The 25,465-nt window shown below is 40.3% G+C and overlaps 1 protein-coding gene across 2 annotated transcripts in view; it reads left to right on the top strand.

Moving 5' to 3' along the window:
* The window catches only part of ap2b1 (adaptor related protein complex 2 subunit beta 1), a 265,422-nt gene that overhangs the window by 33,274 nt on the left and 206,683 nt on the right, over positions 1-25,465 (top strand). For both annotated transcript variants that reach the window (XM_072243607.1, XM_072243606.1), the window contains exon 6: positions 22,482-22,672. In XM_072243607.1, the coding sequence (XP_072099708.1) occupies positions 22,482-22,672 (191 nt within the window). The remainder of the gene's footprint in view (positions 1-22,481; positions 22,673-25,465) is intronic.

Genomic DNA, 25,465 nt, shown 5'->3' with positions numbered 1-25,465 from the left:
CCTCCCCCTCAGCTCTCCTCCGCCTGGCGAACTGGTCCTTACCCTGAGCAGCTTCTCCTTTGGCTCCTCCCACTTTCTCCAAACTTGGGTAACGAGGAGTAACTGGGGGCACCCATGGGCACCCACATGGGCCTCAGCCATGCCTGCCTCTTTGTCAGCTACTTAGAACAATCCAAGTTTGAAGCCTTGACCGGTTATACTCCCCAGTTCTTCCTCCACTACATTGACGACTGCATTGGTGCTGCTTCCTGCGTTCCTGCTAAGCTTGTCAATTTTATCAACTTTGCCTTTAGCTTCCACCCTGCCCTTAAATTCACATCTCAAATGGTCCGTTTCTGATGCCTCCACCCCCTGCTTCTTGATCTCTCTTTCTCTATCTCTGGAGACAAACTGTCAAACAACATCTTTTATAAGCCTACTGATTTCTATGGGTATCTCGACTATATCTCTTCCTACTTTATCTCCTGTAAGACTGACATACCCTTTTCTCAGTTTCTTCGCCTCCGCCACATTTGTTCCTGCGATGCAGCTTTCTATTCCAGGACATCACCCCACCTTCTCGCTGCCTTAGTAGTAATAAGAGTCTCTCTTGTCCTTACCTACCACCCCATAAGCCTCTGCAACTTCCGCCATCTCCAGAGGGATCCTACCACTAAACATCTTAACCACACCACCCCCCCCCCCCCCCGGCTTTCCGCAGGGATCGCTCCCTCCGCAATTCCCTTGTCCATTCGACCCTCCCCACTAATCTCCCTCCCAACACGTATCCCTACAAGAAATCTTGAGTACTACACCTGCCCATAGACTTCCTCCCTCACCTTTGTTCATGACCCCAGGCCGTCTTTCTAGGTGAGGCAACACTTCACCTGCCAATCTGCTGGGGTTGTCTTTTGTGTCTGGTGCTCCAGATATGGCCTCCTCTACATTGGTGACACCTGTAGTAAATTGGGGCATTGCGTCATTGAGCACCGCCACACCATCCCCCACAGGAGGGATTTCCCGGTGTCAAACATTTTAATTCTGATTCCCGTTCCGATGTGTCACTCCATGGCCTTCTCTCGTGCCAAAATGAGGCCACCCTCAGCGTGGAGGAGCAACACCTTGTATTCTGTCTGGGTAGCCTTCAGCCTGATGAAGAATATAGATTTTCCTCTGGTAAACAAATTTCACCCAGCCCCCCCCCCCCTTCCTCTTTTCCCCCATTCTGACCTTTTACTACTTCTCACCTGCGTATTACATCCCCCTAGGTCCCGTCCTCATTCCCTTTCTCTTATGGTCCACTCTCTTCTCCTATCAGGTTGCTTTCTCTCTAGCCCTTGACTTTTCCTACCCACCCGGCTTCACCTATCACCTTCCAGTTAGCCACCTTCCCCTTCCCCCATGTTTTTGTTCTGGTGTCTTCCCCCTTCTCAGTCCTGAAGAAGGGTTGGCTATCATTTCCACAGATGCTGCCTGACTTGCTGAGTTATGTGTGTTGCAAATGCATTTCAGCATTATCAGTAACATCCATGCCCAGTGAGCAAGGCAAGAAAAATACCTGCTTTTTCCTCTTAGCAAGATGTAAGACAACTCTCCATTCCCCAGTCTCTCCTGGCTAGTTCTCCTAGTTCTCTTGTCTTGGACCCTGAGTTACTTTTAAGCTTCTTTCTTACCTCCTTTCTACTTAACCAAGTTGCATTGATTCTATTTTTATATAAACAAAACTAATCCCTGATCCTTGTGTTTGCTGACATTGTAATGACTTATTCTGCTGTGTGGTATTAACAAATATGATGCATAAACAAAACGTTTGACTACCATACACTGATATGGAAAGACAATTTTGTGCGAAGTTGTTTATTCTCGAGATGTGCCATGTAGGATTTTGTCCTCTTATAGTTACAGGCTGAAATATAACATTAAGTTGATATTTATTAAGTTTCTCCAAAGTATATACAGCAAATGCATAACAGTGGGACTTGGTCAAAGCTTTACACTGGTATCTATTATCTTTTTTCTGCTGTCAATGTATCTAAAGATGTCCCAATTTCTAATGCTAAATTTACATCCAGTTCCATTCCATTCTTCCTGTAGACCTCAGATCTTGTGAACAATAGCTGAATACCCCTGGTCTCTGCCAAATCAATGACCACACAAGTTTGATTTATTTCTCATTGTTTGCGATCTTTCTAAATATGAGCTAACTAATTTACAGCAACAATCACTGCATAGGAAACCACTTCTTTCAAGACGCTTTTATACCTTGACTCATTTCTGCAGCATCTCCTTGGGAAAACTCCAGAACTAAAGATTGATGCTGCAGTTAACAGCAATACTAACACACTAGTGGTTTATACACTACCACACAGTTCTTTAAAACTTTTAGTTACAATCTAAACTTCTTATCGTGTGTTACAATTACATTAGTACCAAGCTTAATGTTCATGGTACATTTCTGGAATGAGAGTGCCAGTGAAGTCCATGTTCAAGGGGTTATTGTAGCACTATACGTTAGGAGATGTGTAGCTTACTGTACACTTATGCTGGGAACCTGGTGTGAATCCAGGAATATATTGCACATGGCTTGCTCTGGTGCGGCTGCTCATGAGGCTGGTGTTGGGCAGGCGGGAGTAAGTGGAGCCACAAGTGATGCAGATACTGAAATTTGGAGCAACAAACCAAATGCTGGAGAGACTCATTGGGTCAGGCAACATCTGTGGCGGGAAATGGACAGTCACTGTTTTGGGCCAAGGTCTTTCATCTGGACTGAAAAACGGATGGCGAGAGAGCCAGTTCAAAGAGGGGAGTGCTGAGGGAACAGCTAGCAAGAAATGGGTGGATTCAGGTGAGGAGGGTGATAGGCAGGTAGAGGAGGGCAGAGTGAAGATAATGACAGAGTGTGGGAAGAAATGGGAGGAGACAACAAAGTGCTGCAGGTGATATAACCTGAGAGGTGAGAGAGCATGGAACCAGGTTAGGGTGGGCAGATGAGAACAGTGAGGAGAGTGGACCCTGTGGGAGGAGTGGGTGGATGTAAGTTTTGTGACCCCTCTGAACTGAAGTTCAAGGCTGCATGTTGGTCATCATTCCATCAGTAGCGATGAGCTACTGTAAAACCTGATCCTACTCACTTCAACATTCTCACTTTAAGCTAAATCCCTCTGACCAAGCTGCTGAGACACAATCTCCCAATCTCCAACTTTGGCTGGCATTGACTCTTGCCCTTTTTACAGAATATGCTTGACCCAACAATTCTGGCTGGAAACTGACCGGCTTGGTGTTTCTTGCATTTTCTGTTTTTATTTCTGTTTTCCTGTATCTGCAATTTTTAAATTTTCACTTTCTGCCCTGGTATTTCTCTGTGACATGCTGAGATGTTTTTTTCTTTAGCAAATGTGTTACATAAACACAAGCTGTTGTTTCTCAGCAATATTGAGCTTGTTCTATATTTATACTGCTTATATAGATTACAGATATAATCCATGGTTTCATAGAATGATTACTAGATTGCAATAACAGTTGTGTCACAGGACCAGATACCATCTGCACCTGATCACAATTTAGTTGGCATATTGTGAGATACTGCCTTCAGTAAATTATATTGTGAGCTAATGCAAGAAATAATTATTCTCTCAAGTACAGTGTCAGCGGGTGTGGGAGTAATATTAGATTAGGGAAATTATTTTAAAGATGTGAGAACATATTTGCTATGATTTCTTTGCAACCATCATCAAGCTGTTGGTTAGAAATGAGAAAACTTCCCGTGTGTTTTTTTAGTTCTCACCTCCAGGTGGCACTGCTTCCTTAGATTGTACCTTGTGTCATTAATTGACCGGTATTTTCTGATAAACAGTGGGCTACTTGTGACTGCTGATTGCACTCCATTGGAGATGCCATCCCCTCCTTCCCTCCCCCAGGCATTTTCTTCTCAGGGGAGGCAGGCCCTCACCTGATTGCCACTCTGTGTGCTGCGAGGCTTATCTGATCCCGTGCCTTTGTGATCACCCTGTCTGGCCTCGAGATCTGAGAAGTCACAGCCCTAGGATCACCAGCTTTCAAATATGAAGTGCCTGTCTTTTGTTGGCTCAGTGCTGGATGTTGGTTGTCAGAGCTCCTTGCCACTGATGTACAGCAGCCAGTCTTGCAGCAGATCAGTATCAAATAGGGTTGCATTGTTGTCCTGACACCTTTTTTCATATTTTCTGCTGTAATGCAATACCTTGCCTCCAGCAAATGTTCCACAGGAGTGGAGCTAATTTTGAGAGCTAGTGGGAAACAACTGGGATGACTCCATTCCAGTACTGCAACTTTTAAGGTCCTTGGAGCCTCAGTATTCAGAGGATTGCATTTGTGTGCACTTGGAGGCTGAGCTCTGACTACATTCTTAATTTGTTCTCTAAGGCACACAAGAGGATGGTTCCTGCACTGATCATCTAGAGGCCCAGAGTCCTTGACCAACCTGCACCCTGTGCTGTCCAACAATAAAGGTTCACTTTGAATTCCAGGAAACATGGAACACCTTCCTTTATTTTGAGTCCAGCTCCTGATGAAGGCAGACGTAAGTGATGAAACTCCTCATCACGTCTGGTCAGTTGAAGAGAAGGGTTTGAAGATGAAGACCTCAGATCTGGCACAAAACTCGTGTATCACACAGCAGTTATCCCTGCCCTTCCACATGCTTCTGGGACCTGGGCAATCTGCAGTGGGTATCTCAAGGCACTGGGAAAATACCAGTGTTGTCCCTGCAGTTTCCAAGTTTTCTGCAATGATCAGAGAACCAGTGTAACTGGACTCTGACAGACCATCATCTACTGTACTGATGCCCTGATTAAGCTTAGTCAGCTTTGTTGGGAAGGCTGTGACTTATGTCTACAGGCTCCAGGTACACACTAACCTCATTTCTGACATACGGAGAGATTACCTGTGAAGAAAAGAGAGAGAGAGAGAGAAAGATTTAAGGATGTGCTCGAAGCCTCCTTTGAACTGCATCTCCATCGACTTCTGGAAATTTCTGCCCTAAACTGGAGACAGAGCTTTCAGGATGGCATTGTAACCTTTGGTACCATGCACCTACAGTTTACAGAAGCCCTGGGTAATCAATAGAAAGAGTTCACCAGTTCTCAGTCTACTCAGCCACCTACCCTCTCGGACTGCACCTGCCCATCTGTGGAGCCTGCGTGTTCCATGTCGCCATATATCGCCTTCTGTCCTGTGGGTTGCTGAAGAAGCTGAAGGAGGATCATTAGTGAGGTTATTTCCATTCACAGACCGGAAGTGTATGAAGATTTACACATGTATTTTAATTCTCACCTGCAGATGGCAGCATCTCCTCAGGTTATTCCTGCTTCGTGGGTTCATCGACTTGGGTGAGTTTAGTGGCCTGGGCCTTCTTGAAGTGTGGCATCAGTGGCTGCTGATCCCACCGCAGGGATCAGGACTCCCTTCCTTCCAGCGCAGCTCAGTCAGGGCCCCATCAGGGAGCCATTGTGACCCACTGAGCAGTTTCAGCATTTCCGTTTGTATCTGAGATCTCAGTTCTCCAGCGTCAGCCTTATTTTACTGAGGGAGTCTGTGTGCATGGATCAGGTATCCCAGCAAAGGATCCATGAGATAATTCATGGAGCGATACAGCACAGAAACAGGCCCTTCAGCCCTTCTAGTCTGTGCCAATCGTCAACCAACCTTTCATACTAATGCCAACTTTTATCCTCCCTGCTTTCCCATAAACTCTGCCCTCAGATTCTACCCTTTTCCAAAACACTAATGGCAGTCTACAGTGTCCAGTTAACACACTACTTACCTGCACATTGGTTGGGACGTAGGAGGAAACCACCCAGTCACAGAAAGTGTGTAAATTCCACACAGATGGCACCAGAGGTCAGAATTGAACATGGGTTTCTAGCGCTGTGAGGAAGCAGTTCTACCAGCAGTCACTAAACCTAAATCTCTAAATCCTGCAGTTCTGGCCATCTGAATCAAACTTCAATGTCTGCTAGAATGGAGTAAGAACATGAGTTGTATTCTTGTTAATTGCATTGTCAGTTTATTTTGGGAATTAATTTTGAATTTCACTAAGTCAAGAGACTAGAATCTGGCAATTTTTTCTTTGCAGTGAGTGCAATACGAGGTTGTCTGAGTGATGATTGTGGTGATGGGCCTCAATTCAGTGAAAATTAAATGGTATTGATCTATTGGGCGAGTGACAAAGGTTAGCACACTACAGACATATACAGGTATATGGAGGAATTTAAGTTGGGGGGTTATATGGGAGGCAGGGCTTGAGGGTCAGCACAACATTGTGGGCCGAGGGGCCTGTAATGTGCTGTACTATTCTATGTTCTATATATATTGTAGTCTGAAACTAGCAAGCATCTCACCATTTGCATAGATCTTGGCTAAAGATTATTTTTCTGTGCATTCTCTTCAGAAAGATTCTTAAAGTTATGAAATCCCATGGGCTTATTAAACTCGGAATTGTCTTCATTTGCTTGCAACAACTGGTGCTGCAGCTTTGCTCCTGCTCCATTGCCAGGAACTCCCCAGTATGCACTACAGAAATGTCCCTGTGCGTCATCTTTACCCATCTGCTCTCCAAATTATAAGAAATGTCACTGTTTATGCAAGTAGAAATACAAAAACTAAAACATAGGACAATAAAGAAAAGCTTGAGTTTGAAATGAGACTGAATTTCTTCCAAGTACCCTGGCTTGAATCTCAGTGCTTTATCCTTTTAACATTTAGTTTTCGAGATTACTTCACTGCCTTTTATTGCCATTACAGCTGCATTATGGTCACCCTAATTCCATTTGTGGAATTGCCATGAATATCAAAAACTACAATTACAGGGTTCACAGAAGAACGTTGTTGGGTTTCCTGGTTTCACCTGGCTTGCATTTCCTGTTACTGTGGGTTGAAGGAAATGTATGTACAAAATAAATTTATGATCAAGGTACCCAAATACAACCTTGAGATCCGTTTTCTTGTGGGCACACACAGTAAATCCAAGAACAACAGAATCAATGAAAGACTGTCCCCAGGACAGAAAAACAACCAGCGTGCGAAAGACAACAAACTGTGTAAACCCAAAAGAAAATAAATAGATAAGCAATAAATATTGAGAACATGAGATGAAGAGTCCTTAGGTGAGTCAATAGGTTGTGAGGACAGTTCAGTGAAGGGGCGAGTGAAGTTATCCCCTCTAGTTATCCCGGGAAAATGGGAGGTTTCAGAGGGATAACTTTAGTCAGGTAGGGAATGATATTGCTAAAGAATGTGGAGTGTTCGATTTAAGGATGAGTCCTTCAGTAGTTTATCTGTTTGCAGCTCCATGGAAGCTTGTATGGCCTGACATAGACGGGCATTTGTTAGAGGTAAAAGGAAAGGAAAATATAAAACTGATTTGGTAAGTGCATTTAACTGTCATGTGATGGAAAAGTATAGTGATTATACTCAGATTTATATGGATGGTGCTAAGGAACCTGAAACAGAAGTGACCGGGTTTGGGGTGGCTATACCAGCAAAAGAAATTGGAATCAGCAAAAGAACATCTAATAAGTTATGGGTGTATACAGTGGAGATGCTGGCAGTGTTGGTTGCGTTGCAATGGGTGGAGAAAGCTAGACAAGTCAAAGTATTGATATGCTCAGATTCATCCTGAGTTCTAGCAAGTTTAAGGTCTTTTCACTCAAACAGTTGGCAAAATGTACTTTGTGAAGTCCTTCAGTCAGTCACAAGAATTGCAAATCAGGGAGGTCAGGTAAAATTTCTATGGGTTCCAGCACATGTAGGGGTGAAGGGGAATGAGAGGGTGGATGAGTTGGCAAAGAGGGTGTTAAAGAAAGAAAATATAGAAATGCACATTAGTATCAGTAAAGCAGAGGTTAAGTGTATAATCTGGGGAAAAAAATCAACCAAATACAGCAAGAAAGATGGGACAGGGAGGGGAAAGGGAGGCATTTATATCAAATACAAAAAAGTGTTGCAGGTACTAGAGTAGGTAATGGATACAGAAGAGAGGAAACTGTGTGGACTAGGGCACTGTGCGTTTAAAATAAAACATCAAATGATAGGGAAACACCAGACAGGATTGTGTGAGGAATATCAGGAAGAGGAGTCAGTAGAACATATAGTTCTGAGATGTAGGAAGTATGGGATACAGAGAGAGATGATGAGAATTAATCTAAGGGAATTGGGGGGTTCAGGAATTCACAATAAAAGGGTTGCTGGGCATGGGTGAGAGAGCACAGATTAGGGTATTTTTAGCTTTCTTAAGGGGTACGGGTTTTTTTTATAGGATATGACAGATAAGCAGGAATAGGGTGCTAGGGTAGCTAAAGAGGGGAGGATAAAGGGTAGGTTAGGGTGTGTGTGTGAGAGAGAAAATTGGGTGAAGGGATTTAGAATGTAAGTCTATTGCACACTCTGGAGCAGACGGTGGCGGTAATACACCATTAAGCTGGATGCCAACCACCATAAAGCAAGACAGCGAGAAAGAGAGATCCCCTCTAATACAAGAACCTGATGGTTAAGGGGTAATAACTGTCCTGGAACCTGGTATTGTGTGTCCTGAGGCTCTAGTACCACCTTCCTGATAGCAGCAGCGAGAAGAGAGGGAGGTAGGGTCCTTGATGGTGGATGCTGCTTTCCTGTAACAGTGAAGATATAGATGTGCTCAGTGATCGGGAGGGCTTTATCCATGATGGACGGCGCCATATCTACTTTTGGAGGCATTTCCATTCAAGGCCATTGGTGTTTCCATGTCAGGCCTTGATGCAAGCCAGTCAATCTACTCTCCACCACACATCTATGGAAGTTTTTCAAAGTTTTAGCTGTCATGCCAAATCTTTGCAAACTTTTAGGGAGGTACTGTCATGCTTTCTTCAGCTGTCCTCAAGAAGTTGGGTGTTGTGTGGTATGACAGACATAAACAACAGCGACCAGCCTCATGTTCCTGTGGATAAAAATCTGAGAGTGACCCATCATTGATTCACTGGGCATATACAAGGTTGTAGCTGAGATTCCAAGAGTTCACACAGGAGTGGTGGTGGGATAAGGATGTGTTAGATCACTTTTGTTGAGTCCCTTCTGTCCCTTGAAGACCACTTCCCATTCCCACACCGACAGGTCAGTCTACAGCTTCTTGCACAACCAGGTTGAGGCTAAATGAAAATTAAAGAAAGCACACTTTGTATTCTGTCTGGAAAGAAAAGATTAGATTTTCAAACTTCTTGTAACTGCTCTCCCTCTGTCCCATTTTTTTCATTTTTTATCTTTTCTCTCTTCTGATCCAACTTGTCCAACCTTTACCGTATGTCATTCCCTCCCTCACACTCTCCTTTATTCCTTCTTTCATGCTGTCCCTCTTCATCTGCCCATCACTCACACTCCTCCCACTGGTTCCCTTACCACCTCACTCCCCTTATTCCATGTTCTATCATCCTCTCCTATCAGATTCCATCATCTTCAGCCCTTTATTACCTCTACATAACATCTCCCACCCTATTCTCGTCCCTACTCTTCCCTCTCCTTCACCTGTCTATCACCCCTTTACCTAGATTCACCTATCTCTGCCAGCTCTTGCGGTATCCTTTTCTCCACGTTTCTATACTGGCTGTCTCCCCTCTTTCCAGTCCAGATGAAGGGTCTCAGCCACAAACATTCCTCCATGGATAATACAGACCATAGTTCCTCCTGCACTTTGTGTGTTGCTCCAGATTACATCATCTGAAGTCTCATGTGTCTCGAAACCAGCAGATTCTGGTGTTTTAATACAACTTTGTAATCTGATAAGGAATTTTTTAAATTTCTAGAGAAGCATATTATTTTGTTTTTTGAAGAGAATAAAAAGGAAGAGACTTCTAATCTTATTGTATGGGATACTTTCAAAGCCTATATTAGAGGACAAATTATTTCTTATACTGCGAGTGTTAAGAATAAAGCTAATAAAGAAAGAATTGAATTAGCCAATCAATTAAAACAATTAGATCAAAAATATGCTATAGCTCCGTATCCTATTTTATATAAAAGGCGTGTTGAAGTTAAAACTAAATATGATCTTCTATTAACATATCCAATTGAAACTCAACTTCTTTAAGATAAAACTCAATTTTACATTCAGGGAGATAAATCAGGCAAAGTATTGGCCAACCAATTAAAAAACTTCTGTAGTTAAACGACAAATTAAAGAAATTTTCAAAACTAATGGTGATAGGTCAAATGATTACTCTGAAATAAATGATACCGTTAGAGAATTCTATTCTAAACTTTATAGTTCTGACTCCCCTAAAGATAACAATTTTTTAGATCAATTAAATATCCCTGCACTTTCTGCAGATAATTTCAAACAGATGGATCAACCCATTTTTGATGAGGAAATAGCCGAGGCTATACGTTCATTACACTTGGGGAAGGCTCTGGGTCCAGATGGATTCTCTGGAGAGTTTTATAAGGCTTTTTCTTCATTAATTATACCGCAGTTACCCTTAGTCTTTTTGGATTCTTTCAAGTTTGGTAGTTTGCCTCAATCTTTTCATGAAGCTTCTATTTCGCTTATCCTGAAAAAGAGGGATCCAGCTGAATGCTCTTCATATAGGCCATTTTCATTACTTAATGTAGATACTAAAATTCTTTCTAAAGTTCTGGCTCGTAGGATTGAAAATATTTTACCTTCTATTATTTCTGATGATCAGACTCGATTTATTAAAAACTGACATTCCCATTTTAATATACGCCGTGTATTAAATGTTATTTACTCTCCTTCTCAGGAGATATTGGAATGTGTGATATCCTTAGATGCTGAGAAGGCCTTTGATCGGGTTGAATGGAATTATTTATTTAAAACCTTAGAAAAATTTAATTTTGGACCGGATTTTATTCAATGGATACCTCCAGGTTGAGTCAGTAGTGCAGAAGGCGAATGCAATGTTGGCATTCATTTCTAGAGGAATAGAGTATAGGAGCAGGGATGTGATGTTGAGGCTCTATAAGGCACTGGTGAGACCTCACTTGGAGTACTGTGGGCAGTTTTGTCTCCTTATTTAAGAAAGGATGTGCTGACGTTGGAGAGGGTACAGAGAAGATTCACTAGAATGATTCTGGGAATGAGAGGGTTAACATATGAGGAACGTTTGTCCACTCTTGGACTGTATTCCTTGGAGTTCAGAAGAATGAGGGGAGACCTCAGAGAAACATTTCGAATGTTGAAAGGCATGGACAGAGTGGATGTGGCAAAGTTGTTTCCCATGATGGGGGAGTCTAGTACGAGAGGGCATGACTTAAGGATTGAAGGGCGCCCACTCAGAACAGAAATGCGAAGAAATTTTTTTAGTCAGAGGGTGGTGAATCAATGGAATTTGTTGCCACGGGCAGCAGTGGAGGCCAAGTCATTGGGTGTATTTAAGGCAGGAATTGATAGGTATCTGAGTAGCCAGGGCATCAAAGGTTATGGTGAGAAGGCGGGAGAGTGGGACTAAAAAGGAGAATGGATCAGCTCATGATAACATGGCGGAGCAGACTCGATGGGCCGAATGGCCTACTTCTGCTCCTTTGCCTTATGGTCTTATGATTAAATTATTTATCTCCTGCTCGAGTTCTTACTAATTTTCAAAAGTCCAAACCATTTAAACTTCACCGCAGAACTGGACAAGGTTGTCCCTTGAGTCCTTTGCTTTTTGATTTAGCTTTAGAACCCCTTGCTATTGCTTTTCGAGAATCTAATGTTATCTGGTATTTCAAGGAGAGGTATCACCCACAAAATCTCACTGATGATATATTGCTTTTTATCTCTAATGTTGTGATTTCGTTACCTTTTGTACTTACTTTACTCTCCCGTTTTAGCCAGTTTTCGGGATATAAATTGAATCTACAGAAGAGTGAGTTATTTCCTTTAAATAATTTGGTATCAATTAATACTAATCTTCCTTTTAAAATTGTAAAGAATCAATTTACTTATTTGGGTGTAACAATCACTAAGAATTACAAATACCTGTTGAAAGAAAACTTTCTTACTTTATTGAACCATGTAAAAAAAATTATTAAATTTATCACCTCTTTCAATATCGTTGATCAGACGAATTAATTCTATTAAGATGAATATTGTACCTAAACTTATATATCTTTTTCAGGCTTTACCTGCTTTTATTCCTAAATCCTTTTTTAACTCTCTTGAATTTATATTATCCTCCTATATATGGAAAAATAAACGTCCTCGTTTAAGTAAAGTTCATCTTCAAAAACCTTAAAAAGTCTGGAGGTTTAGCCTTACCAATTTTAGGTTTTATTACTGGGCAGTTAATATACGATATCTTACATTTTGGATATATTAATCGGGTAGACTGTCTGGTATGGGTTTCTTTAGAATCTAATTCTGTTAATAAATTTTCTATTATTTCTCTTCTTGGATCCTCACTTCCTTTATTTGTAAGTAAACTAACTGATAATTTAATAGTTAAACATACTCTGAGGATCTGGATACAATTTAGAAAACTGTTTGGTTTATTGAGATTTTCCCTTTCTAGTCCCATTTATTCTAATATTTTTTTAAACTCTCCATGACTGATTTAGTTTTTAAAGAATGGGACAGGTTGGGTATTAAATGTTTTTGGGATCTGTTTGTTGGAGGAAATGTTTTTTCACTTGAGCATCTGTCAGCTAAATATAGCCTACCCAAAGCTCATTTTTTTTAGATATCTACAAATTAGAGACTTTCTAAGATCTCAATTATGTACATTTCCTATAAGCTCAGATAAGAACTTAGTAGATGTAATTTTTAATTTGACATCTTTTTATAATGGTTCAATATCTAATATTTATGGTATGTTCCTGGAGACAAGGAATGTTCCTTTAGACAAAATCAAGAATCTCTGGGTACAAGACTTACAGGCATCAATATCTGAGGAAACTTGGAATGAAATTTTTAAACTGGTTAATTTTTAAACTATTACGTCATCGCTATGTGCTTGCCATTCCTTCACACAATTTAAGGTGGTACATGAGTCCATATGACTAAAGATAAGCTATCTCGATTTTATTCGGATATATCTCCCTACAGTGACAGATGCAATAATGGAGAAGCTTCATTAATTCATATGTTTTGTACTTGTCCATGTCTTGAAAAATACTGGAAGGAAGTTTTTCAAACTTTTTCTTTACTTTTCAAAGTCAATTTTAAGCCTAATCCTCTGACATCCCTGTTTGGTATTGTTGCTGGACAAGATATCAAGTTGAAGACACCAGATTTATATATTTTGGCCTTTAGCTCTCTTATAGCTAGGAGGGCACTTTTGTTTAAATGGAAAGATGTTTCGTCTCCTATTCATGCTCAATAGTTATGCGACGTTATGTCATGCTTAGATTTAGAGAAGATTCGTTGTTCAATTTCTGAATCTCGTCAAGACTTTCAAACATTGTGGAGACCCTTTCTGAATTATTTTCAAAACTTTCAAAAACCTTAATTCGTTGTTTAAATTTAGATGTTGGCTATTATTAATTTTTATTATACGAGAAGGTATTTTACCTTTTTTCCTCCTTAATAAACAGCTTCGGTCTTGGTAGGGGTTAGATTTTTTTTTGTAATAACTTATATTTCAATATAACTTTGACTAACCTACATGAATACAGGGTAATGAGATTGTTACTATGAATAGATATAATGTAATTGGTTGTTGTTTTTTTCGAGTTTTATATATACTTTCTTGTACTCTGTATTCTTTTATGTAGAAACTAATAAAAATATTGAAAAGGAAATGCAGTAAGATTGTTGAACTAGCACAGATTCAGGAGGAACTGGACTAGTAAAATCTGGCTGCTCAGTGAGAACTGTTTTCAAGAATACAAGAAAACAGCAGATTTTGACGACTGAGTCTTCATCTCTTCGTAAGAGCATGTCTAAACATCCAGTCTTGTGAGGTTGAAGATTGCCTCAAAGATAAGTTTTATGTCCAATGATAGAAAAATGGTGCAAGAGTAAATAAAAAGTTGGGTTGAATTTCTTGTAGACATTGTCCCTCAGAAATATGCAATATTATACTACTCCGGGTAAGCTGATTTTCAACTGCATAGCATCCGTGTGTTTGATGTGTGAAGACATTTCTGGGCCTTGATCTCAATTCATTGTTGGCAACTCTATAGAAGATTGACAACTAGGTGTCTGGTATATTTATTTGCTTGCCTGTTTGATGTTTAGTTGTAGATGAAATGATATGTAAATCATAGGAACTGGCACCAATTATGTTTTTCTCTTTTCCAGGAATCTGTATTTTTCATTGTATTTGTTGGCAAGTAAATGTTAGAGGAAAGCAAAATGTTTCTGTAAAAAGTTTTCACTTAATGTTCATAGTGGCAAAGAAAGTCCTCTAATGCTGGGATGGAACTCATCCATCCCAGTTAATGCAGTGTCTTCTCTTCTACTGTGGTTCAGGGTAAAGATGTCACCATATCACAAAAACTATGAGGAGAGACCACGCAGGGTTTGTTTTCCATGGAGTAGAGGAGGCTGAGAGGACAAACTGAAAGAGGCTACAAAATTAGATAGTGTAGATAGTCAAGTCACTTTTTATTGTCATTTTGACTATAAATGTTGGTACAGTACACAGTAAAAACGAGACAACAGTTTTCAGGACCATGGTGCTACATGAAACATACAAAAACTATACTGAACTACGTAAAACAACACAAAAACTACACTAGACTACAGACCTACCCAGGACAGCATAAAGTGCACAAAACAGTGCAGGCATTACAATAAATAATAAACAAGACAATAGGCACAGTAGAGGGCAGCAGGTTGGTGTCAGTCTGCGTATTGAGGAGTCTGATGGCTTGGGGGAAGAAACTGTTACATAGTCTGGTGTGAGAACCCGAAAGCTTCGGTGCCTTTTGCCAGATGGCAGGAGGGAGAAGAGTTTGTATGAGAGGTGCGTGGGGTCCTTCATAATGCTAATAAGATGGATTATGAGAAAAAAAATCCCCATGGCAGGTGTCTAAGACTAGAAGACATAGGTTTAAGGTGAGGAAGGAAAGGTTCACATGGGACCTGAATAATTTGACAGCAAGGGAATGGTTGCATTCTGTACGCACTGCCTGAGGAGGATGATAGAGGTAGGTACACCCTCCATGTTTTAAGTAGCATCTTGAATTGCCAAAGCATAGTAGACTGCTGACTAAATGTTGGTAAATGGGATTAGTATTGGTGGGTACAAGGCATGAAGATGGTTGGCCGGTTCTTCTTTCTGTGCTGTATAACTCACTAAAATTATAATTCCAAAAACAGTTTTTATGACAGAACGCGCTATGAAAGTCTGCTGCATGCTTTAAGCCTCACCTCACCATCCCTCACCTTTATTTTTCCTCTTATTCCCTTGCTTCCCCTTCCTTGTTCTCATGACTTTCCATCACATCTCTTTGGTTCCCATCCTCCTTCCTTCCATTTATTAAAAGGTCTACTGTTCCATCCTGTCATTTTCCACCTCCATCAACCCTTACCTCTTCTACCTTCCTTCCTCCTTACCTGGTCTCACCTGTCACTTGCCAACTTGTGACCCAACCCACCTTTTCATTCTGGCTTCTTCCTCCCCTTTTCTTGTCCCAGTGAAGGCTCTCAGCCCAAGAGAGATGGGATGACCACAGGTGACTCCTGTACTATCGGACTGTTCTTCCTGGTGGGTCACCAAACTCCTCTCCTTCTGTACCTGCAGAACTTTTGTTTTCAAGCAACTTTTCAGTGAAAATCAGGAAGCGATAACAGGGAAAATGGCTGGCTGTAGCTTTCCATTTGGTCGGAAGTGATGTTTTCTGTAGATCAGATCTCAAAAGCTAGCTATGTCTATCCAGGGAATAATGTATACTGTGATGGCAGGCAGACTCAAGTCCCCTGGCAATGGAATCTTTTGTAAGTTATCAAGCAAGTCAAGAAATATATTATCTTTACAATAATCTGGAAGCAAAATGTGCTGCATCTTGAGTGATCTGTGCAGGAACATTGGTTGTTATGTACATAATTTGCTTGAAATGAAGTTGATCCCAGAGTGTGTGTGTCACTTCAGCTCAATATAAGCTGAGTTGTCTGGAATTCTGTTTCTTTTAGGGCCGTTAGTGCGATATCTATGCATGTAGTTCCACCAGTACTTACCTCCCTCACTCTTGCAGCTTTATCCCTCTTCTAAGACTGAGGCTATGGTGCAATTGATATTGAATCTTTGTGCTTAACTAGATATAAAATCCAGTGGGTTTGATAAAACATTCTATTGTTGTTGCATTGCTTGATATTAATATTTCTGGATCTAATGCCTTGAGGTAAATTTTATAAATCTATATCCCTGTCCTAACAAAGGTGGTATGGAATATTGTTGAAAACATAAAGACCTCATTGAAACGAGTATGTTTTTAGAACAATGAGTCTATGTCTGTAGTCATGGTGACTTTCTTTGCATGAGTGATCCAAAGCTCATCTCTGGGACAGTGAAACCAGCTGTATCTTTCTTCTATGCAGTACTTTGATTATGCAGAGCATTGTTTAAAATTCAGCGGAAGTTTTACATTCTGCTCTCTCAGACTCTGTGAGGCTGCTTGCAGTAAAGTTTCATAGTTGCATTGAATATGGAAAGAATAACTCGGTTATTGGTGGTGAAAGCAATTGAAATGTTTAACTAATGATAAAATGCCTTCGATGCAGTTTGTCCTTCATAGTGTGATCGCCAGATATTAAGCTAAAATATACTATATATTATTTACAGTTTACTGGGAAATCAAAATGTGCTATGGTTAATTTTCTGATCTAATGTATTGAAATGGTGGATGTTATATATACAGACTGCTTGATATGAAAGTGCTTTCAGAGCTTGCATGACCTTCCTGCATGAGCTTTGAGCAGGATTGGCAGGAGTGGCTACACTAGATTCAGCAGAGTTTCAGCCCTGTAGGCAAATTGATCCAGTCCCATTTAAATATTGTCTTTTGAGAATAGGTATTAATCCTGCATCTGCTTGCAACTGATAAATATTTTATCTTTGTGCTAAGCAACAGCCTAATACTTGAAGAGCAACGAAACAAGAGGTGCCAGAAATTCTGGAAAAAAAAATGTTGGCAATACTAAGCAAGTCAAGCAGAGTCAAAGTTATATGTCACTATTTACAATCCTGCGATTCATTTTCTTGTGGGCATACTCAATCAATCCAATAACCAGAACAGAATCAATGAAAGATCGCAACAACTCCTCGAACAACCAGTGTACAATAAGCTGTGCAAATACAAAGTGAAAGAGATAATCAGAATAAATAAGCAATAAATATTGAGAACATCAGATGAAGAATCCTTGAAAGTGAGTCCACAGGTTGTGGGAATAGTTCAATGTTGGGGCAAGTGCAAGTGAATTTATGAAGTTATTCCCTCTTGTTCAAGAGCATGATGACTGAGGGGTAATAACTGTTCCTGAAGCTGGTAGTGTGAGTCCTGAGGCTCCTATACCACCCTCCTGATGGTAGCAGGAAGAAGAGAGCATGTCCTAGGTGGTGGGGGGGTTTGTCTCTGATGATGGATGCTGCTTTCCTGTGACAGTATTTCTTGCAGATGTGCTCAGACGTGGGCAGGGCTTTACCTGTGTTGGACTGGGACATAGCCACTACCTTTTGTAGGATTTTCCATAAGATCATAAGATATAGGAGCAGAATTAAGCCATTTGGCCCATCAAGTCAGCTCCACCAATTCATTATGTCTGATCCATTTTTCCTCTTCGCTCCAATCTCCTGCCTTCTTCCCATATCTGTTCATGCCCTGACCAATCAAGAATCTATTAAACTCTGTGTTAAATATACATAAAGACTTGGCCTCCTCAGCTGTGGTAACAAATTCCACAGATTCATCATATTCTGGCTAAAGAAATTCCTCACCTCCGTTCAAAAAGGATGCCCCTCTGTTCTGAGGGCATGACCTCTGGTCTTAGACTCTCCCACGAGGAAATATCCTCTCCACATCCATTTATCAAAGCCTTTCACCATTCGCTAGGTTTCAATGAGGTCATCCCTTATTCTTCTGAATTTCTGCAAATACAGGCTCAGAGCCATCAAACACTCTTCATATGACAATTCTTTAATTCCTGGAACCATTTTTTTGAACCTCCTTTGAACCCTCTCCAATGTCAGCACATCCTTTCTAAGATAAGGGGCCCAAACCTGCTCACAACACTCCAAGTGAGGCCTCACCAGTTCTTTATGAAGGCTCAACATTACATCCTTTTATATTCTAGGCCTCTTGAAATGAATGCTAACTTCGCATTTGTCTTTCTCACCACAGACTCAACCTGAAAATTAACCTGTACAAGGACTCCCTTTGCACCTGAGATTTCTGTAAATTCTCTCCATTTTAAAAAATAGTCTACCCTTTCTACTAATTCTTCTATTAAAGTGCATGACCATACACTTTCCGACACTGCATTCCATCTGCCATTACTTTGCCCATTCTCCTTATCTAAGTCCTTCTGTAGCCTCTCTACTTCCTCAAAACAACCTGACCCTCCAGCTATCTTTGTATCATTTGCAAACTTTACAACAAAACCATCACTCAAATCATTGCCATATAACTTAAAATGAAGCAGTCCCAACACAGTCCTCTGTGGAGCACCACTAGTCACCGGCAGACAACCAGAAAAGGCTTCCTTTATTCCTACTCTTTGCCTCCTACCAATCAGGAGGCCAATCCTTGCTAGAAATTTCCTGTAATACCATGGACTCTTGTATGCACCTTTGCTGTTCAGATGTTCCAGGATTGAATGAACAGTGTGTGAAGAAATAGACGAGATTAATATTTCAGCTTGATGACTTTTTGTTGGAAATGGACAGAATTATAATTCAAACCAAGTAAGTGCATGTGTAGAGCCAGAGTGTGGAAAGAACAAAGGGATAGAATGAAGACAAAGAGAAGAACCAGTGATGTAATTGGTGGTATTGGCCACTGAGAGATGGTGGTGAAAGTTCGTTAATTATTGCTTTTCGTCTGAAGGAGGTGAAATGAAAATTGAAGGGAGAGAAATAAAATACTAAAAACATTGGGGGGTGGAGGAGCGGATATGCTACAGTTGCACGGAACCTGAGCAAAAAGAGTGCTAGAAACACTCAACACGCTGGGCAGACCATGTGAAGAGAGAAGACCAGGTGAACATCAAGTTGATGACTCTATGATACAAACTGACAAGGCTGAATTAGTGAATTCAGCGTTGATTCCCGAGGACTATAACATCTCTTAGCTTAAATGGGCTTTGGGGAGGCATTTAGATTTTACTCAATGCACATTACCATTACTATTCTCACTGGCTAATAACAAACAGATTATAGTTTACCAGATTTAGTATACCAGAGCAGAGTAATCTCCTTAAAAATCGGTGTTGCCAGATCAGTATTCAGTTCACTCTATAGGTCAATATGGCTTACCGTGGTTCATTTCTCCAAGGAAGAGTCACAGGTAGAATTCTGTACCAAGAGATAAGAATATTAATCCTATCTTGTGATTCTTCAGAAAATGCGGAGCAACAGAAACGTTACATGAATTTTAATTAAAACTGAACCACATTTCCAATTGCATACTGTAAGATTTGACAAAGCACATCAACTCTATTCTTCAAGATTTAAAAATGCTGGCTTAGACCCAGAAGCTTATGGTTTTAAGGGTCACTTCAGATGATGATTTTCTAACGTAGAACTGAGAGTTTTCTAAGTTGAGCTGAGGGAAAATGTGTTTTTTTTTCTGATCTCAATTTAAGTGTAAAATATTCACAAGCACAATGAGAACCTTATAGTGCCTTGTTTGTCTTTAATTACCATCACTAGAAAACAAATTATTGAGATGTTTTCTCATATGTGAACTTTACTTAGTTAGCTGTAACATTCCCACACAGTGATGACTGGACTTCAAAATTGCTTTCTTATCTGTGAAAGGCATTTGCAAGTACCAAAGTATTGAATCAGTGTAAATTCTGCTTACAGCTCAAAGTTCAGTCATGTTGGTATTGGTTGTGTTTCATGCATTAAGATGTGATGTTTCTTAAAGTACGGATATTTTATGGTATAACTGAAGCCTAAAAGAAAATGGCTTTGGAATCAAGCACTGGTGAAGTAAGCAGGATTTAATATTGTTGCTGTGCTGTGGAAGACAGCCAATACAGCAGAGATAAAATGCAGTGGAATGGAAAGTATCTGTCTGTTGTGTGAATCAATGCAAAAGGATACTGGATGCAACTTTATTGTCATGGACATATAATCTGTACGGTATATCTAGGGTATAAATGGCACGAAATTTAGTTTTCGCAGCAGCAGAACAGTACAATATAAACTTGACAGACATAACTGAACATGTTGTACAAAAACTGTTCAACAAAATAAACAAAACTAAATATTAGTGCAAGTTGAGAATGAAATGTAGTGTTAGGGTTTTTTCAAGATCAGTTCAAGAACCTGATGATAGTGTTGTTGAACCTTGAGACTTGGTTCCTAAAGTTCCCACATCTCTTACCTGATGGCAGTAACAAGAAGGAGGCATGGCCCAGATGGTGGGAGCCCTTAATGATGGATGCTGCCTTCCTGAGACATTGTCTCCTATAAATATTCCTGGTGGTGGAGAGAACAATACCTCTGATGGAACTGATTCTTGTGTGCCTATGCATTGGTGTTTCCTTCAAGAATCATCAAGGTTTGTATAAGGGAGCTAAGAGAGCACTATGTTTCTCATGGTGTGACCTTCCTTATGACAGCCGTAGAGAACAAACTAATTTACTTTTTATTCGTGGGAACAAGAAGTCAGAGAAGGGTAGGTTAAATTTTTATTATATTTTCCCACAGTTTATATCAAAAAATATTACCTGCAGAGAAGAGAATAGTGTGTTACTGAAGAGAAATGGACATGGGTCCACTGCTGGTATTTAGCCTGGAAATGGTATGGAGCTGCATTTGAAATCAGAAAGGCAAATTTAGTTGATTTGCGTAATATGCTTTGTTCACTATTTTGATTTATTTAGCAGCTTTTCTGACTTTGTTGCTCCATAACCAGTTTAATATTTTTGAAGTTTAATTATTGTTATAATTAAGGAAAATATAGATTTCCACACAAAACAACATAAGAAAATTGCCTACATAACTTGTCTTCAATGTTAATGGTGATATAAATATTGTTATGGATATAGGTAATGACTGCAGTGCACTTATTTGAAATAGCTTATACTAGTTTTGCCTTTGATGAGAGGGCTCAGGAGATTTAGTTTAATATGTCATCCATAAGACTGCAGATGCTGGAACTCTGCTCAAGTCTCTGGAGTGCCATGGAGATAGGGGGTGCTACCACTGAGCTCAGCTGATATCTTAGTTTTGCATTTCTGTATCCAAGAATGTTTCCTGCCTCCTCCTCAAATCTTGGGCAATGTGCACACAGGATTGCAATATTTTCATATTGTGGCGAGCATTGGTCCATAATGACAGATGAGGAAGCTTGTTAACAACCGTTTTATTGTGGTAAACACAAAACAGACCGGGCACCATGACCCAGAGAGTGAACCCAACCAGTCTCAAACAGACAGGGGAGGTGACTATCACACACCCTGGTTACAGTTAAGGCTGGTTTATACTTGTGCGTCAACTCGACGCCGTAACCTACGCAAGTGGCCGACGAGCATTTTGAACATTTACACTTGTGCGTTGGTGTGTCTGCATCGCTCTGCAAATTTGGGCATGTCGCGCATGCACGCACACCTGCCCGTGCAAGGCTTCATGGTCATGGTAGTCTTTCTCGGGGTAAACAAGTTTAAAGCGAGCGTCTTTTTTCGTAAAAGTGAAATGTGTCCTCCATAATCGGAGGTCTGTAAAGCTTCATGGAAAGCATTGCAGCCAGAGTTCCTTCCCTGCCCTTCAGTCGGCCAATGGGAAGCTATTGCAGCATAGGAGGAACTGCGATGCTACCAAGCGGACCAATCACAGTTGTTTGGTCTGCGTTGCCGTGACGATTAGTTACATTCTAGTTGAGGTGCGCGTCAAGCTACGGCGTAGGAATCTGCGTAGGGTTCGCAGCAGCGTCGAGTTGACACAGAAGTATAAATCAGCCTTAACGGTAACCCACAAATATACAAGCGAATAGCTGTATAATCCAAGCTAAAAAGTAACAATAAATGAACTGGATCTCTCCCCCCCCAAATTCCACAAAGGCATTTTAACACCAGAACAAAAGACAGTGCTAGTCATTAGAAATGCAGGGACGGGCTGTCAACCCACCACCCACCCCCCTCACAGTATCACAATATATTTGAGACTAATTTTGTGCTGCAAAATGTTAGTGTGTGTATATATGGCTTCATCACTGACAGTGCATCTGTACAATATTTAATCCAACAAACTATATGATGAAAAAAGACAGAAAGTTGATATCCCACATTGACACTGATTTGAAATATTCACTATTATAAACCAAGGAATTGATTTTGAAGACTGTGTTTTAAAACATATTTTAAATTTTCTTCTGGTATCTTTTCACAGGTGGTTGCAAATGCTGTGGCCGCTTTATCTGAGATCAGTGAATCCCATCCAAATAGTAACCTACTCGACCTCAATCCTCAGAATATTAACAAACTCATCACCGCTCTCAATGAATGCACTGAATGGGGTCAGATCTTTATTCTCGATTGCTTGTCAAACTACAATCCCAGGGATGAACGTGAGGCACAGAGGTGAGTTCACACCTAATGCTAATGTCTTAAGTTTTGTCATAAGGAGATGGTCAAGAAATGATATGATGGTTAAGGTGGATGGCAAACAGGGGTCCAACAGTTAAAATTTATATTTATGTAACTTGAGAAACACATTTCAAGGCACTACTGGGACCAATATCAAATAAATTTGACAATGCACGATAGAGAATATTGGGGAAACTGCAGTTATGCAGGCAGAGTGATAGGACGCAAGGAGTGTTTTAAAGGATGAAAAGAAGGCATAAGGATTTAGGATTAGCAGGTAAAACTAGATGTCAGGGGTGGAAGAATTTTGGAATGAACAAGGGATCAGACTGGAAGAGTGCAAATGTTTTAGAGAGTTGTAGGAAGAAGTTATAGGGAAGGATGAAGTCATGGAGGACCAGATATGGATATAACTTTTGAGCTCCATGTTAAACAGTTCATCAATCTGAGGGGTAATTGGAGAAAAGGCCTTGATGTGAGTAGCAGAAATTTGCATGATCCTTTCTTTATGAAATATAGAAAGGGAGCAGTCATGTATTGGATGATCAGGTGTAGGGGTAATAATTAGAGGCATTTATTAGAGTTTCAGCTGTGGAGATATTGAAGCAAAGGGATGTGGGTCAAAAGTGGAAATGAACAATTCTGGATACGTGAGCCAAAATTTCTCATGGTGTCAAATATTGCATCAAGAATAAAAACAGTTGCTCAGGAGAAGAATAAACTCAGCAGCTATTGAACAGAGTTTGTGATAGAAATCAAAGACAACAGATTTGTGCCCTGTGCTGTATAGTTAATTGGACGAAAATTTTACTCACTCAGGACGTGATGTTGAATAGTCTGATTTGGTTTCGACATAAGGTGATTAGGGTGAGCTTGGTGTTTTCTGTTGACTTGTGGAAATTGACGGTTTTTAGCTGATGTTCTTGAGCAATGGGGGAGCAAAGACAGATCCTCGTGGAAGTAGAGGTAATAGTGCAAGAGCTCGAAGTGCAGCTGTTGCAGGTGATTGTTGGCAGGGAATAAATAGATTAAAAATGAAAATAAGCAGCTGGCCCTGCCCAGGAGAGAGGATTTCAGAGTATGCTGGAGAGATTAACTTTGTCAAAGGTTACAGAAAATTCAAGAAGGTTCCATGTGCGATGGTTAACCTTTACACACAGACGATGCCACGAATGACTTGGATCAGAGCCATTTCAGCAATGTGGCAGTGGTAGAAGACTGACTGGAGATTATAATTTTATGGCTGTTAATCTAAATTCTGAAAAGAATGACCTGCAGTGTGCTTTGATTTTGAGCTGAACTTTCCATTTCTTTTTGACACTGATCTATGCATGATTTAGTAATGAAGGTCAGTCATGATACTGGACTACAAAACGATTGTCATTGGAACACACAGTCTCACATCTGTTGTCTTTACCACAATTATGCATCACTGAGTAATGTTGCTATAGTCCCCATTCCTGCACTGTTGCTTAAAGTTTTTTGAAATTTATCAACGTACTATAGTAATGACTGTGCCTTCTCAGTAAATTGCATTTGCTAAGCATTGTCCATATCGTGGCACTGACTCATCCCTCAGTGAGATTAGCATTGCCTAATTGAAAAATGAATTAGTAATGACTTTTAATCCTACAATTACAATATTGCTATAGCTTTTCAATTTATTATTAATTTTGCTTATTAGTATGAATTAGTTGTTTGTACAGAACTCTTTATGCACTTGCTTCGATAAGTAAACAGCTGGAGAATTCATGGTACTCCCTAGCATCAGATTAAACATTGATTTTGTCACTACAAATCTGATAGCTTTGTTAATATAATGCAACACTAATGCAGCTGGATCTAAGCTAATGCCACTGTGCTGCTTACCAAGTTGCACCTGGCCAATGCAGTAGTGGATTTCTGAAATATTTCCAGCCACTGAAATATTCTATCCAGTAAGATCAAGTAGAATCCTAAGTCATTTTGTAAGTATAATAGGAACAAACAATAGCTTGGGAAAGAGTTGGTTCCCAAGTGGACCCAGGAGGTAATTCACATTTGGAGCCAGGTGATGTGGACAAGGCCCTAAGCAAATACTTCTTATCTGTATTCTCCAAATTGAAGGATGTGAAGGGCAAGGAACTCAGAGAAGGGTTACATTGATGGTCTGGATTGAAAAAGTGAAGGTGTTAGATGTCTTGGAATGCATAATGGTGGATAAAACCTCAAGGACAGATGTATTCTCTTTCTCAGTGTTATGAAAATAAGGAAGAAGGTTGGTAGAGCCCACATGGAGATTTTTGCATCTGTGTTAGCCAGAGGTGAAGTATCAGAAGACTCTTCCTTTATTTAAGGACATTAGAGATGAACCAAGTAACAAGCTAGAGAGCCATTTATCAGTGGTAGGAAATTTGTTGGACAGAATTCTCATGGGCAGGATTTACGTCCATTTGGAAAAGTAAGGACGAATTTGTAATAGTCAATATAGCTTTATGAGAAAAACGTCCTATCTCACTAATTTGATCATCTTTTAGAATAACAAAGGAGATCAGTGAAGGCATATGAATGTAAATTTTCGTAAGGCATTTGGTAAGGTCCTGCATGGTAGGCTGGTTCAGAACGTTAAGGTCCATAGGACCCAAAGCAAGTTAGCTAACGAGATCCAAACTTTGCTTGAGGAGGCAGAAGATAATACTGCAAGGATGTTTTCCTGATTAGAAGTCTGTAATTGGCAGGGATCAGTGCTGAGATCTTTGCTGTTTGTGATGTATATTAATGACTTAAATTTGAATGTAAGAGGCATAA

The sequence above is a fragment of the Mobula birostris genome, chromosome 25 (genome assembly GCF_030028105.1).
Source record: "Mobula birostris isolate sMobBir1 chromosome 25, sMobBir1.hap1, whole genome shotgun sequence".
NCBI classification, from domain to species: domain Eukaryota; kingdom Metazoa; phylum Chordata; class Chondrichthyes; order Myliobatiformes; family Myliobatidae; genus Mobula; species Mobula birostris.
Note: the sequence above shows the minus strand (reverse complement) of the source record. Positions and strands in the feature narration are given on the sequence as shown.